Source organism: Globicephala melas, chromosome 4, assembly GCF_963455315.2.
Source record: "Globicephala melas chromosome 4, mGloMel1.2, whole genome shotgun sequence".
Taxonomy (NCBI): domain Eukaryota; kingdom Metazoa; phylum Chordata; class Mammalia; order Artiodactyla; family Delphinidae; genus Globicephala; species Globicephala melas.
Window position 1 is genome coordinate 107,589,971 of NC_083317.1, and position 16,969 is coordinate 107,606,939.

The 16,969-nt window shown below is 40.3% G+C and overlaps 1 protein-coding gene across 2 annotated transcripts in view; it reads right to left on the reverse strand.

Annotated features, from left to right (window-relative positions):
- The window catches only part of TIPARP (TCDD inducible poly(ADP-ribose) polymerase), a 28,882-nt gene extending 13,195 nt beyond the window's left edge, over positions 1–15,687 (reverse strand). The window contains exons 1-2 of one of the 2 annotated variants that reach the window (XM_030842411.2): positions 15,451–15,687; positions 11,646–12,602 (exon numbers count right to left, since the gene is read on the reverse strand). In XM_030842411.2, the coding sequence (XP_030698271.1) occupies positions 11,646–12,562 (917 nt within the window). In that variant the 5' untranslated portion in view covers positions 12,563–12,602; positions 15,451–15,687. Of the gene's footprint in view, positions 1–11,645; positions 12,603–15,345 lie in introns of both variants that reach the window. The other variant, XM_060298488.1, reaches the window with a different exon arrangement.
- Positions 15,688–16,969: the final 1,282 nt, after the last annotated feature.

A 16,969-nucleotide genomic window follows, 5' to 3' on the forward strand; every position in this document is an offset into this window, starting at 1 on the left:
TTTAATAGGAAATAATTACCAGTAAGTGAAGGTTGTGTGGAAGAACAAGAAAAAAAGAGTTCTTCCAGTATTTTGCTTGAAGGGTAGGGACAGGGAAGGACAGGAACAGAGAGCTGGAAAAGGAAACCTAAACAAGGGTACATAAGAGATGAGCAAATGTGAACAGGATATATAACAGACACTGTGAGAGATGTCGGGCCATGAGCTAAGGAGGTAAGTCCAGGGTCTCAGAGCCTTAAATAAAGGTTGGAATTTAGAGTATTGAGCAGATTGTGGTAAAAGGTCAAAGTAGTAAATATAGGATGTGTAAAAACTGAGCAACAGAGACAGTGCTAGAGATGGGGGTGGAGGTGGGGAGGAGAGGGCTTCACAAAGGCAAGATGCAATCATCCTGGCAGATGAGAACCCTATCTGACTTAATGGTAGCCCTACTGAGGGATGGCCAGAAAAGAGTGAGTATGGGAGATAGCCACTGCGCAGTAGGATTTAGATTTCGTTAAATATATCATGTGGCTACCATCAATCAATCTGGACTCACCCAAAATATAACCTTATCATGATGAATTAAAAAAAATATTGTGAACAGATTGCTGATTTTTGTTTTGATGGGAAGAATGAACATGAACTGCTGAAATATTAACAATTCTGTGTCCACATGCTTCACCAACAAACATACCACTACATATACCAATACAAGAATCCAGATACAAAACTAATTAAAAATTCTGAAAAGAACACCCATTCTCATAACTTAGATGCTTTCTAACAGTGGTTTTCTTCCTACTTAAATACCTTGACATACCAACATTTCCAACATATATTATTAACACATAGAGCACCAACACCCACACTAAGTCAGAAAGTCTGCCCCACACACCATCATTTCTTCTATGTATATTTCAGATACTAAAAAGTAAAAAAGGCCTGCGATATAAATAATAGAGCCGTAATGAAAACCAAAACTATTAAAGAATAGTTGCGGAATGAAACAGAAATTAGTCAGGACATGATCTCTTTGCTGGATAAATAGTTCTTGGGACTATGCATTTGGGAGCTCAGGAGAGTGTAACCATTTTAGGCAATTTCTCTATAAATTGTCTGAAACCAAGAAAGAAATGTGACAACTGAAAACAAACGAAAGTAATCTTAAGTAGACACACTGATTAGGCACTGGACTACATGTTGGGATAAGAAGATGAAAAAAGCAAAATACCCAAAGTCAGTGGGGAGAGAGACAGACAAGCAAACCCTGTGGCACAGTGTGAAATGTGGCACAAAGGTGGTCTGGAACAATCCAGAGGCAGAGGGCCTAACTGTGCTGGGAAAGGGGTCACGCAAGCTGGTCAAGGAAGGTGTCCCAGAATGGATGAAATGGGAATCAAGTTTGGCCAGCCACCAGGCAGACAATGAGAGTCACCACAAGCAGAGTGACTGACATGTGTAGAAGCCAACCAAGCGAGGCACAAGAGACCCAGAGTGAGCAGCACATGCAGTTCATGTGGGAGGTCAGGGTGTATGTGTGTGTGAGTGGGATGATAAGAGATAAGACTGGACTGGATAGGCTGGCTGGGGCCAGATAATGAAGAGCTTTGTATGCTAGGTTAAGGAGTTAGGACTTGATTCTGTGGGCAGTAGGAATCACTGGTGGGTTTCAAAAAGGGTCAGAGACTTGCTTTTTTATAAACATCACTCCAACAGTAGTGGTATGGAGGACTGATTTGTTTATTTTTGGTAGAGGACGGTGGGGGAAGGGTGGAGACAGGCCCTTATTTGCTAAATATTTATTAGCATGTTTATTATTAATATTTATTATTCTATGCTTAGCCACCTATAGCTACTAGAACTGCATATAAAGCAAATGATGGTAGAGAACTCAGGAGGTAACAGTGGGGATGATTTGAGAGTATTTAAGAGTTAGACTCTAACTGCATGGAGGGGCTGAAGGGAGTAGAAAGGGTCCAGAATGTGTCCCATGTTTCTGATCTGGATGACTGGATAATGGTGCCATTAAATGAAACGGGACACAGGAGACGGAAAACATTTAAGTGGGAAGATGATGCAAATAAGATATAGAACTCATACTTCAGCAAAGGTCAATTAAGTATAAAGTTTTCTGGACACTACTCTGTACAGTTTTAACCAGGTGGGTTAGACTTCGGAACCTTGGCTTCCTGCCCATAAAAGTTAACTGGTTTCTACAAGGATAAACCTGTGACCTCAAACTAATCAACACCCACCCTCATAGCTGGATTAATCAGACACAATTACTTATTACTATGATGTAAAGTGAAAATGTCTCCCCAAACTAAGGGTCATAATGATAGAAGGATAAAGATCAAATGCAATATGGAGAGTATTTAGGCTCTTCTGCTACAGACCTAAGACAGGCATGACAGATGGGGTATGTTTGCTGCTGCTAAAGAAATTTCACAGGCGCACGAAATATAGCTGGCTTTTGATACCTGGCTTTGATGTTTCCAGGAACTCATTTAGCAATGTTGGAATATCTGGCAGCTTATAGATCCCTTCAAGTATGTTACAAGGTGATGAGAATCAAAGCCATGGCATATATAATACCAACATACTTTGTGATAGCAGTGTAGTTATTAAACTTCAGAGGGCTATGTACTCTTTCTGTTTTAGAAGCATAGTAACTGTCATTTATTCTGTTACTAATTAAGACTTTTGTTAACACTGACTCGAATAAATAGCACAGAGCTATTTGGGGAGGCAATAAAAATTATCTATAAAATTATCTATCTTTGTATGTTGCCTATATACAAAGCAATATCTTTCAATATGTACCAGAGGTTAAAATTCTCTACTTAACTTCTACACTATGACATTGGGCCCTGGTAACAACTGGGTATTTCCCCTTTGTATCCAGAAGTAGTTGTAGGCACAGACATACCTACAAATCAAAATTGGGAGTTTTTTTTTTTTTAAATTATTTTGCATATGGCCCTCAGTACTTATGAGCAGACTAAGAATCAAATGTTGACTCACAACTAAACCTGCCCACCTCTAAGGAGACACTGACCTATTCAAGGCAGGATTACTGAGATTTTAGATCACTCCGTAAAACAATTAACATTAAACCTGGTTCATGGATTTACCTCAAAAGATTTTTGGGTAGGTAAAAATATTCCGTACTTTAAGAGTCAATGAGTTTCTGGGGATCAACTTTCTTAGGGCAAACTTCTGGCTGTGGGTGCTGCTCTCTTGGTCCCTCCTAGGACATCTTCGAAACAGGTGAATGAGAAGGCAGTAAGTTAATGAGTGGATGCTGTGTGGAACCACATTTATTTGTAAACCCCATGTTTGATTTACAAATTGTCAGACATATAATCTGTGGTATTAAAGTGATTCTAGAAGTGAACACAGTGAAATAGAAACAAGAGGATAATAGGAGAAAAAAGGCAGTGAGGTAGGCTTTCTAAGTGAAAGGATACTTGTTTTTAAGCTTTTATTATTCTATATTCTCCAAAAGCATGTGGGGAAGTAAACAAATAGGTGTAACAGTTTATTCTCAAAAAATTTTGTACTAAGACACAGCCATGTGAGTACACCTGTTTTCTAAACCCCTAAATATATCGTACATTGAAGTCCTCTCTACCCCATACAACCACTTAAAGCAAATTACAATAGCCACCTGAGGAAGAGAACCTACTAGAATACTGTTACGTTGGGCTTTTTTTTTAATTACAAAACTATCAGTTCAAAGCAAAGAATACAAAAGAACTTTTGAATACAATGTGGATAAGCCTAAAATCTTTCATAAATAAAAATTATGCTTATAAGATCAAAAGATCTCACTGCTATTTATGGAGGCACGGGCTTAAATTTGCACACTGAAGACATCAAAAATGTCATATAGCCTTAACTTTTATCCCAGTTCAGTCACATGTCCTGAGACTCCTAGAAGGTAACTTAAGTGAGACATACTTCTCAACCATGGCCTGAAAAGGAAGTGAAACAACTTCTACAAGAACAGCTGGGATAGAAAGCATGCAACAGATTAAGAAAGGAGGTTAATTGTCTCAAAGTAGACAATAAAAAATGTCTGTGTTCTCAGCTGATTAATTAAATTTTGTGTATATGAAATTTGACGTTTAAAGTGGGCTGAAATATATTTACTTATAAAACTTTTCTACATAATTATAAAATCAGTTATATGCAAATGCTAAAATTTCTTAAAAATAACTGTTTTCAAATAAATTCAAACAATTTGGAACTCATTTACACATAAATGAAATACTAATTACAATTATCATAAAATATATCCCCTAATAACCCCTAGTAAGATACAATCTATTAGCTTATTTCTAAATTGACTTTTAAAATTATAAACAAATCCTTTTTATTTAAAATTTTGCCGTGTCTTTTTCCCCAATTAGTACAGATAAACTAATTGATAAGTGACCAAATTAAAAATATACTCACTGATGGCTTATCATGAGAACCCAGATATAACTAAGAGGCTCTTAGCATGAGAGACTTAAATGTATACAAACTATATAAAGAATTTATCACTGAGAGTTTTTAAAGCAAATTTCCGAAAGAAAAATAAAAACTTCCTACAGAAAACATATTAAGAGAATTTTTTTTATTGTCTAGGTTTTGTAAACTATGACCACAAAACCTTTCAAAAGGGTCTTAAGTCAGTAACTTTTCCTAGGGGAGAGAGATTCTACAAAGCCAAGTTTCCTTCAATTTTATCGATTAGTTAAGACAGTCTAAATTAATTTTTAGTAACAAATTAATTGTATCAATAGAAGACTTTACACAAAGTTTTTGATGTGTGGCAGCATTTCTGACAATCCGAACATCAGAAGGCAAGCAAGCAAAGTTCCTCCTGTTTCACATACTCTACCCCCCCCCCCATTCAACGATGTCTTTCTTTTATTACCTCGGAAGGCAAACCTGGTATTTCTCCTGTGCTTATTTTTATTCTCACAATGCCTGGAAATGAAAGAGCGAAGCCAGGTGACAGTCAGAAACCAAAGACCAACCGCAGCAGGAAATTACTTAAAGTATTTTGTGCCATTTGCCCTCCCTATGCCCAGATCAGCTGCAGGAGCTTTGAAGATCACAAGGTGCAGGCAAGATTCTGAAAGCACATGTACTACACTGCAAGCAAAGTTCACCCTGGGACCCCTACCCCTGTCATTCTTCCCTGACTATTCAGTGCTGGTAAAAACCTAGAGCAAAGAAAGTCACACAAACTCTATGGCTATATGTCAAATGAGAGGGACAGTTTAAGAATGTCTTAATCCGAAAAGGAAACAAAAAATTAATGTAATAAAGAGAAATTCCAGTAAATGTGGTTTAAACTAAACATTTTCCAATCTTTATAAGAAGTGCTAAGCTTCAACATAAGACTATTCACAAATTCTTCCTTAAGCTCAGAAGCAATAGCACCAAAACAAAGGATATCTATTTGCATAAGGAATACAAATTTCCCGATCTCTCTCTCAGATAACTTAGTCACGAGGGATTCTAATACACTCCTTACACAACATTTTGTGGCACACATACTCGCAAATCACTGGTTTCTGTAGAATGTGAAAAGAAACACTTGCTCTAGCATTCCCACTCTCATACATGCTTATCCTTTCATTGTGATGACCATGCAAAGGTTCTTTACTGGTCAAGTGGGTGTTACCAGTAAGTAAACAGCAATAGCAGAGAAAGATGGAGGAGACAGACACATTTTGCGGTGTGGTCACGGCAAATAGGAATGCTCAGTTAACTCCCTTCTATGCTTGTCTTAGCAACAGCGACTGGACAGGTCAGCAAGGAAAATTGGAATTTTCATAATCAGAAGTTTATTAATACAAGCAACTTCTAAAATTTGAGTGCCTGATCACAGAATTAGTCATATTTATTCAGAACAAGCCTGCAATACTATCTTTTGCACAAATCAAATATATATCAAACTACCAAGCTAAATAAGTGGAATTTATTTTTACGTAAAATCCTTTATTTTCAAAGATTTCAAAATGTATTTCAGAACCTATCCCTTGTAATTTAAAATCCCCCTATTAACAAGGAATTCATCTACATTAGAAATTTGAGGCTTTCAGTTAATGTGTTGGGGACTGGGCTGGATTACGTTTAACACTTACAGGGATTTTAAATAGAGGCCAGTCTGTGCAGTATGATCCCTGATCCCTAGAAAGCACTGCCATAAATACAAAAATAATATTTGGTTTTGTTAAGGGAGTTCCTTCATATTTAAAAACATGACTTGTTTGCTCCTAGAAATGAACTTTAATTAGAAATATTTTATTCTTTTGTACAGTTTCTGTTTATGGTGTTGCAAAGTACAGTTTACCTCAAGGGCTTAAGCTATTACCTAACGATTTCAAGCCCAGAATGAAACACAAAATGGCTCAATCCTCAGCACTCTGGTATCTTCCAAAGATACAAATATCATTCATATTCACTTCCTTTTAGCTTAAGACTCTCAGACTTATTTAAAAGAGAAACTCTACTGCTTTTACAAAGGGAGTTTCTTACAAAACTTACCAGTGTCCAATTTGAACCAGCCTTACAGAAAGTTGTTCCAGGATAATCAAGAATCATCTTGTAACTCAAAAGTACTTAAGCTTTCCTTCCACAAAAAGGCAACTACAACTCACAAACAGGATACTGGTAATTATCAAAGGCTGATGACCTAGGTTAAGAGGATCTCAGGTCCTATTTTAAATGTGATCAAAATTATTACCATCAGACAAAGGATGCAGAATCTGGTGGTCTCAAATCAGGGGATGAGATATAAGAGGCCATAGGAAAACAGTCACCATCTCAAATGGCTGGATTTTAGTAGAATTCCATAAGTAGTCAAGGTTTGTAAGGGCTACATACTGCTTTACACCCTTTAGAAATAGCCCCCCCAAACCCAATATGAAACTAAGGATCACTAAGATCAAAGATGCACACAGATGGAATTTATGAATTTACCTTTGTTTTACGGTAGAATGCAAATCTAGAATCTAGAAATTCTAGTGTAACAATGGAAGTAGTTTTACAGGAGCACAGTAATCAGTCAAAAGTTGCATTTTTTGCACGTTCACATATGCAGAATGAAGTTTTAAACGCTGAATGGAGTTATTTTTTTCTGTTTATTTACAATAAAAAGTAAAAGCTTTAGAGTCAACTCAACAATAAAATGTATAATGAATGTATCACACAATTATTTTTAGGAACTGTGAGATAACCTTGTAAGTTATCTCCTCCAACTGTCTGATTTAAAAGTTACACATCTTTGCAAGCTTCATTTTCATTACCATGAATATATCAGGAACAGACTGACCCCAACCTGAAGCCAGGTGACAGCTGCTTCAAAAAGTCTAATCTGCTTAGAAAGGGAATAAATGAATGATTGCTATTGATTCCCATGACAGCTCTACACAGACCCATTAACTTCCCTGGATTAGTATAGACAGAAGCCAATTAGTTTTATTTCATATGTAAATAGCATCATAAAGAGGTACAGAAAATAATTCACTGGATTGCTCTCTCCTAAAGCACAAGGCACATTATTTTGAAAGTCACTTCAAACACAGTTCTTGCTTATGGGGCTCTTGCTTTCTCTTAGGCAGGAATTTTTAAAATAAATTCAAACTCATCCAGCTGTGTATATTCAAGAAATACCAGAAAGTCACAAGGCATAGTAAGTTTCAGCTGTTCTCCTCTCTCCAGTATTATCAATAACACATAATGAGTTAGTTCATACATCATCACAGCTGTGCAGGCCAGAGCTAACTTGGCTAATTTAACTATTCCAGTAGAGTTCAGTCAGGAGCTTGCTCTACTTTAGATAATCCACTCTGCAAGTCATATAGAAATGAACAGCATATGCTCTTTATTATCACTAATATGCAATTCTCCTTGTCTTCTTTCAGAGTTCCTGTGAAGTCTTCTAATGGTATTGTCCCTTGGACAGTTTTTAAAAGAACAAAAACTTCTAAGAGCCACCAGCAATCAAAATCACTCAAAACTAATTAGCTAAGACTATGACAACACTCTAGGCTTAAGCTATAAAATTTAAACTCCTTTTTTATCAATAAGCTTTAATTCTAAAGAGGAGAAAAGAACACTGTCTTCTGAGAAAAATTAACCGTGGAGTCAGAGCTTGCAACTTTCTTCTTCATCCTCCCCCCTTTGCAGGAAATTCAGAATTAGAAATAATCACTGGTCATATTTTCACAGTAGGTGAAATTACCTACAAAATAAGGTCAGCACAGTGCCTCTTCCTTATGGGCGATAATAACTAGAAGACTATTCTGGCACACTTTAAAATGAATGTAATGTGAAAACCTATGGTGGTCGCAGTTGCTAAAGGGAGATTTGCACATCCTCCACAATTTCAATTATCCACAACAGTATTCCGCACAGCTACCGAGACCCTTTTAAAACTGCTTAGTCCTGCCATTTAATATCATTTTCTACTAAGGATGAGTGCCTAAACTGTCAGAGACTATGTTTTCTTAATGGAAAACACAACATTCGATGTTGTTTTCTTAACTGCTTATCTGGAATTTGGAAATTCTCCAAAGCCCATCCCGTGTGCAAAAGCCTTAGCATCTAAATATGGGGAGTTCATACATACAACTACTTTCCAGTTGATTTTGCAGATGTACAAAAGGAATGAGAAAGCAAAGTGGAATGGTATAATCTGGGGTGAAGGCAAAATTGGAAAAGAGTAATTAAAATAATTTCATTATAATGAACCAAGTAGGCACTTTTATTATTAAAATCTTGTTTTTACATGTGTTTTTAGTATCTAAGCATCTTGACTAAGGAGTTGGAAGGCACCTGTGAACTTATCTAGCTCAACTTTCCTTCCATTCACTCTTGAGAATAAAATGAACACTGCACATCTAATTTGGATTAAATTAGATGTTAAATCCATTTGCAAAAACCAAAGAATTTTATCTACACAGTTTGAAACTATGAACTTTTGTCTCTGCTAGAGACTCAGTACTATGAACTTTCCCCAAGTTCCACACAATGAACTATTATGGGTATAGTATATAATAATGATTTACCAAGTCATATAAACTGCTGAAAACAAGTGGGATAAACAACTGCCATTCATTATTCCTGAATCTAAAGACTGGTTCAACTTGGGCATATACACAGCTGAACACACACTTCCTGGTTATGTGCAATCTGCACAGATAGACCAGCTTTACAGGCCTGACCACAGAGATTAATAGCTTTAGCTAAATAATGTGGTAACCATGTGAACCTGGGCTGCTCCAGCTTGTTTGTGAATCTCTCAGCAAGGCTCAACATGCCGTTATCTGCATCTTGTTGCCAGGAAACACAACATCGCTTTGGAATACAAGGAAAACCAGGTTGCAATGACTACAGGTCAACTTCCCAAAAGCCTAATTTTTGACATTTAGCTATCTACAATCTTATAACATTTCTTACTGTAGTCCACAAAGAACTTCACTTTACTAGTAATTAACTGTTAATACTTTTTGCCATTTTTATCAGGGCAGAACCACGTATAATAATTCACTCATACTTCTCCTCTCAAGTGTCAAATAAACACTAATTTACTTCCTGAAAACTGATCTGGAAATCAAGCAGTCACTGCAACTACTTTATAACTGATCCAACAATGAATGCGTATGGGCTTTTATCTGTGTCTATTCTTCAGCAAAGAAATTTTACCAAAGGATAAAATACTCAGTGTGCTGCTATCATAAGAGTTCCTGGATTTTCTGGGAATCAAAATATCTGTCTTGCCTTGCTCAAGGTAACAGAACGTAATGTGTTGGACAATAATCCTGCTAGTTTCTTCCTGAGCGATTCAAACAGAGAAACTTAATGTACCAAGATGCTGAAGTACTTAGCAGACTGGAAATTTGCTTTATAAGAGTGAAGTGGGAGGCCACTGTTCTGCACAGTTTTGCAATCTGGAGATGGAAGGATTAGAGTGGCTTTGAGAGTATATAAAATTAATTACCCTTGACACACCAATCAGAATTGCTAGCTCATGGGCAACAGAGATTTTGGACAATACCTTATTAAAAAGATTTTTAAGACAAAATGGAAAACATTTTTCTCTCTTCCAATGCTGGCTAAAAAGAATAAGTCAGAAGTACTTAGCTTTGTTACAGGATCTGAGAATTTTGCTACCCAAGCAAGACAGAATCTTGAATGCATTTACATTATCAAGAGAATGCATTTATGATCAGGAGAACTACATTTCTGATATAAGCTTTACTTTTATCCGAAGAGGTCTTCTACATAATAACGCCTTTAAACTTGGGCTTTATATTGTTTCTCATCTTGTTCCATATGTCGCTTTTGAAACACAAGACGCAAAATTCCAGTCTCATGGTAATTAAGTTGCTAAAAACACACATAGATCTGTGTACTATACAACTGAAATATTCAAAGAAAACCACCTAGCTAATACTAAATGGGAGCAAGAGAAGTTAAACAAAGACCAGGTTACTGTAATGCCAACAACGCTCTGGCACTGTTAGAACACAGAAGGTTAACATCAAAACTAATAGAATTAGACAACATGAAAATGGTTCACTGCCACCATTTGCCTTCTAACTCTCCAGACACTTGGGTAGTGTAACCTGACTTATTTGTGAACAAAGATGACCCTCCACAAAGTTTTTCTCCCGAACTTCTGGGTTAGGATGGTCAGCCTACTATTTTAAGTCCCTTTATACTACAGAAGAAACAACTTAGGAATATAAAGATCAATGCTTATTATACAGCCATTTTTGCACTAGCAACTTTACATGTGCAAGTATTATTTTCTCCACTTTCAAGTTCATTAAAGAAGAACTGAGATGTGGAAATCTCAGTTCCCTATCAGTAAATAATGCTTGGACATCCATAAAAGAACCAAATTATTTATATACATATCTTGCCTACAAAAACATGAGAATAACTTTTTTTATGTAAATGACAAACAAATATGTCCATTAACATAAATTTTCCCTTCACTCACTGTTGTAAGACTCTTTCAGGTTTAAAAAAATACCCTGAGTTGTGGAACAATTTATTTTATCTGTAAGATAAACAGAATAATAAAATTAATGGTAAAAAGCTTTAAGGAAACTAAAAAAGATTTAACATGTTTGGGCATGATTCAGAAGTTTGGGAGGTACTTCGGAATCATTCACAGAAAAATTGTTTGGACTATTCAAAATGTAAAGAGGGCCACAAAAATCTCCAAATAATACTATTTTCCTTTAAAAAACAGGAACTACTCAATATACAAAACTTTAAAATTAGATAAATTAGGCATTCGTAATTTATAAGATTCTCCATGGATTTTCTTTCAAAAGCAAGCTCTCCTGTATGATTAAAATAGTATTTGATTCACAACACTCAATGTATATGCAACTTCTCAGTCACACACATATTACACAGAGTGACATTTGAATTGTTCAAATCATAAAACCTTCATTGTCTGGTTAGATAAATAGCCTGCATTCAACTGCCATGAAAAATCAGGATAGCATACAGCCAAAAGAATAACACTAGAAAAAAAAAAAAACCTGTTAGGTTACTACTGAAAGAAACTACCCTACTAAAGCCTCTTTACCTTCTCTATAGGATTTAATAATAGCTTTAAAGTAGTTATAAATACATACCCATACTTCATTCTCATTCTATCATTCTCTGGGTTACAGTAAAATCTTTCCAAGTGCTCCTGGGAATCATTGGATACACTCTGCCACTTCTGAGTAGTTGTCCTCTTGATCTGCCAATGATACGGCAAGACCGTGTGGTGCTTCAAACAATCCCTGCCATAAATACAAGTGCCTTGCAAAAAGTCCATGCAAATTTCAATTCCGTTCTCTTGGTGAGTGTGGTACTGTAGCTGGTTCACCAGCTCAAACACAAGGTCAAGGGAGGCCTCTTCACTTTTGTCCTGAAAGAGCTCAGTATTCAACTTATCACTGGTATCCAAAATGTACTGGATTGTAAAACTGTTGTCTTGGAAAACCCCTGGAACGTAATCCGTGACTTTGTCTATGCAGTCAGGACTAGCAGGAACATCACTTGAAACTGGGTGCAAAAGGTCAGCCTGGAAGTGCCCTGCTGTAGAATCTGCCACTGTCCCACTGATGGTTTCTGGTGGAAAGCTATGATCCTGGATTGGAACCACTTGTTCAGGATCATCAGTGGTAGGATGGGCTTCTGGTATCTGGCCCCCGACATTTGTTCCATCAGGAATCAGGACAGACATACTGTCTTCTGCTGGTGGACACGATGGATTGATTTCCAAAGGTTTTTTCACCATAGATTCATGTAAGCTGCTCTCTTCTGCACTCTGATTTCTAGGTCTAAAAACCCCATCAAGTGAGCCAGATTCTAACAAAGTATTTAATATTGGTCTCAAAGACCTCAGGGTTCCGGCTCCCAATCTCTTCTGATCCTTTTTCTTAAAACAAGTCTTCAATGGAGTGATCTTCTCAGAGAGTCTCATTTGGCATGAAAAGTCATCAGGAGGAGAGGGAGGCTGCACTACACAGTCTGGCTCAGGTTCGGTGGTTTCCATTTCCATGATGTGGATTAGCTCCAATTGCTCCTCAGTCTAAAAAATCCTACCAGGAAAAGAAAGAATATCATTTACAAGCTGACAACAACCGAATCCTATTCATTCATCAACGTGTTTTGTTCTAGTCTCTAAGTCCCTGAAATCATTCCTCTTATACTGTATTTCACCTTTACAGGTCAGTTTTAAATTTTACTGAGAAATCAAGGCTCCAAAGCAGCCAAGGCTTATTCAAAAGCCCACAACAGATAAGGTGAGAGAGAGATAGTATCTTCCAATAGGCTCTTGACATTTATTTGTGGACTTAATATACGACTTGTAATTCTGCTGGGGTATGAATGTTTACAGTAAGTCTAGAATGGGGTGGAGGGTGAGGGGTAGAAATAAGTGCATCTAATGACAGTGGGGAAACCACATCTCTACTGCTTTGTGGTTCTCTTCACAGTTGTTTATGTATTGCCTATCTCATGAGGTGACAAAAACTATTTCTTTGTTAAAAAAAAAAAGTTTGTCAAACGCAGGAAAAACTGCAAAGTTAACTGTGAGTGAATTTGGGGTATAAGGATATACTCAGGAAACAGGGGCTTCTCAATCGAAATATTATATGGGAGAAAGCCTACTGAAGCATTTCTAGATTCAGAAACTTCCAATATATTCCCCAAGGATGTTAAGGGTCTACTTTTGCAATCCCCAAACATAACCACTACTGGAAGAAGAATATCAGGGCTTGTTAGTAACAGAAGCTACATCACCAACAACCATTGCACACTGTTTTAGAAACCAAACACAACTTCCTAATACAGAAAGGGGCCTCCTTCTCTTCAGAAAAGTTACATATATGCATTTTTTCAAAAAGACAAATGAAGGCATAGAAAAATAACACAAGAAAAAAAAAACCACCAAATTTCAGATCCCTAAAGAACTACTCAGTGACTAAAAAAGTGCTTTCTTCAAAGAATCAGACCCCTTGAAAGAAACTGGAACTTAAAGTAAAAAGCAAAGAAAACTTTGTAAAATGATGAATGGTGTCTCCTCCACAATCTAGCATTCATTAACTAATTCTGAAAATATTTACTGAGCATTGTGCCAGGTGGTAAAGGGGTGGTGATGAGCAATTAATCTTCTCCCTTGTCCAACAGACTGAAAGAAATCTTTGATGCAAGGACTCGTGACTTCATCAAGTATGCATCCCAGGTACCCAGTACAGTGCCTGGCACAATGCACATAGTGGGTGCTCCACAATATTTTTTTGCTGAATTACTGAAGAAAAAGCACCTATTAAATGCCTAGTTCTGTGAGGCTTTATGAGTCAACAATAGCAACAAAATGATAAAACTGAGTACCCAGAAAAATGAATATTAAAAAGAACTAATTGGAGAGATTCATAAATGTACATTTGTAAAAAGTGCTTAATGATCAAACTCAAAAAAAGTAAAAACACAGTATATAACAAAGCTTTTTTTTTTATAACAAGGTTTTAATGCACACAGTAAGTACAAAAAAAAGGTAGAAAAAGGAAAGTTCAATGTGAGCTGGCATTGTTAGGGAAAGCTTCATGAAGGAGAGACTTGACATAAGACATAAATCAACTGGAAAGCAGCCAAACCAGGCGTTATTATTCATCATTTGGTGCTCTTGCCTCAAGGCACAATTGGCACAGATTGTGGTATTCCCTCTTCACCACACCAAACCGGCCTGTGCCTTCCCCCACACGCGCGCGCGCACACACACACACCACTCCTATCACACCCAATCAAGGCAAAACAGACGAAACCCAGTTCATTTATACGGGTGCATACACACACGCCACAACTTTTCCTATTTTTGCCCTCTGTCAACCTCAGAAATAAAACCGAGAAAGGGGCAGAGAACTGGAGGAGTGGCTGGAGTGGGGAAGTCACTAGAACCTAGTTCCTCAATTAGTTTGCATAACAGAGAAATAAAGATTGGAAGGACACCTTCCTCCAGTCCCCGCTGTAGGCGACCTACCGCTCTACCCTTCACCTCGTGATGCCCCCGGTTCTCGCGCACTCCCGACCCCTCGCACCATCCGGGGAAACTGCCTGCTCCAAACTCAGCACTCCGGCCGGGCGCAGCGCAACGCTCGGGTCCGAGCGACGCCTCCTGCCGGCCGCGGTAGTTTGCTCAGCTCGGGCCCCCGGGCCGCACCAACTCCGCGCAACGCGGCCCATCCCGTGTGTTCCCGAGCATCCTGCCCCCGCCTGCCCTCACACTCCCGGGCCAGCCTCCTCCCACCCAACGAGAGACTCCCGCCCTGGCTGCCCTCCCTTCCAGAAGCCACTCGTGGCGCCTTCCACAGTTAATTTCTTTCTCTCCTCGACCGACCTTCCCGCGAAGACCGTCCTGCGAGGCTCGGAGGCTCGACCCGAGAAGAGCCGGGGAAACGCGGCGGGCGCTTCTCGGGCCGGCGGGGAGGAAGGCGACGACTTCAAAGTTAAACTGAAATCAGCTTTCAAACTTCTGGGCTGCAGCCGGAACACGGGTCCTCCGGAAGGCTCCTCTCAGCGGCCGTGCCCTCCCCCTCGATCTGCGCCCCAGAGCGCGCAGGGTCTGCCCAGCGGGGGCAACCGCACAGACGCACCCCCGAGTCTCCCCGACCCAGTGGGAATGGGGAGACGCCGGCGCCCCAGACTAAACCCTTCAGCGAATTAACTCCAATTTATACACCTGCCAGAGGCCCGAAGTGACTAAGAAGTGTAAACCAATGCCGTCCTGATATTGACGGGATCCGAGTGAATTCAGTACAAAAAGGCAGTCTAAACAGCACTCACCCCGGATCCGTGAAAGCCGGCAGCGAGGCCGGCGACCCCTTCCGCGCCCGCCTTCCCAGCGAGGGTCCCTCTTCGGCCCCTCAGAGCCCACCCGGAGCCCTTTACCTGAACAGGCAGCCTGAGAAAACGGACCACAGGAGCCGAGTCGCGGTGCCGCCGGCTTACACTGTTCGCGCCGGGGGAGGGGGGGGGAAGGGGTGTGTGGGGGTGGGCGTGGGGGACGGGCTCGGGAGTCTAGGGGTCGCAGGCCGGAGACGCGGCGAGCGGCGCTCGGGCCATTCCGCCGCCGGGAGCGCAGAAAACCGCGACTGCACTCCCGACCCGGCTCGCTCGCCTGTCACCTCGAGCTCTGCTTTAAAGTGGCTTCCGGTCGCCTCCTCTCGGCAGCCCCGTCGCGGAGGCGGAGCCTGAGAGGCAGGGGGGCTGGGGTGGGGTGAGGGGACCAGGAGCTCAGTGGGTGACGGGTAGGCGGCCCGCCCCGCGTGCGCATGCGCGCTTACTCGCGGGGAGGCGCGCTCGAGGTGTGCGTGCAGCGGCCCCGTGCTCCCTGGAGGGGGCGTGTCCTTTCGCCGCCAGCTGGGTCCCGGAGGGTCTACGTCCGCAAGCGTCTGGGATCGCGTGGCTGTGAGGAGGGGAGGTTCGCACCGTGCGGCGGGCTCCACCTACCTGCAGACAGATGGAGGGTCACTTTGTTCGGAGGAAACTCAGGCACCCGAGGGAGGATGTGAAACGGAACAATCCGTCTCTGTGCGGTTGGCTTTGTTTATTTGCCTCCTCACTAGAGGCCTCCTACCCCTGACGCCACCGACCCCGAGAGGAGGCGATCAGCTGCTATGGCCGTTGCGGCCAGACGGGGTCGCCCGCCCCGTTCCGCACAGGCAGGCCCTGCGGCGCACCATGGCCTGCGATTGCCCGACCTGGTTGCACGCATTCCTGTTTCACGGGAAACATTCTCAGCATTGCAGAAGGGAAACCTAGCTTTGGGTTTTGACAGTAGAAGCACGTATATGTGTCTTAAAGGCCACAAACACGGTAGAGACTTGTTTATTCATTCAACAAATTTGTCGAGTGCCTATTGCATGCTGGGTGAACTGTAGGCTTAGACTACAGCCCTGATCAGCCAAGACACCTTGCCTGTCCTCATGGAGCTTTCGAAGCACCATGTACTCACCTCTAAAATACACACCACCTGTGAATTTTCCATATTTTCTGGATTGTAAAATGCCCTGGATGGTGAGTCTGTTGAATAATTTTTCAGCGGTGGAGGAACATACACTACGTTAAATTCATATAATCGCCATATATGTGTGTGTGTCGAGCGGGGGGAGAGGCCCTGGTCAAAAGCAAAGAAAATTAATCACGACTGTATCCCCAACAGCTGGCAGAAAAAGGAACACAGCTCGCAAAGAGATACTCTCTTCATGTGGCCTGAAATCTAAAGTGGCTTAATTCTGTAACTTGGAGGCATTCTGGGTTGAAAAAGTCAGCTATTACCTTACCAAACATGGAAGCCTGTAAAAAATAAGAGGTTGTAGTAATAAATATTAGGGTTCCAAGCCTTTCTTAAACTGTTCTAAACCAAACTGAGTGACATATCAGCAAAGAATAGATTAAGGGTAGTATC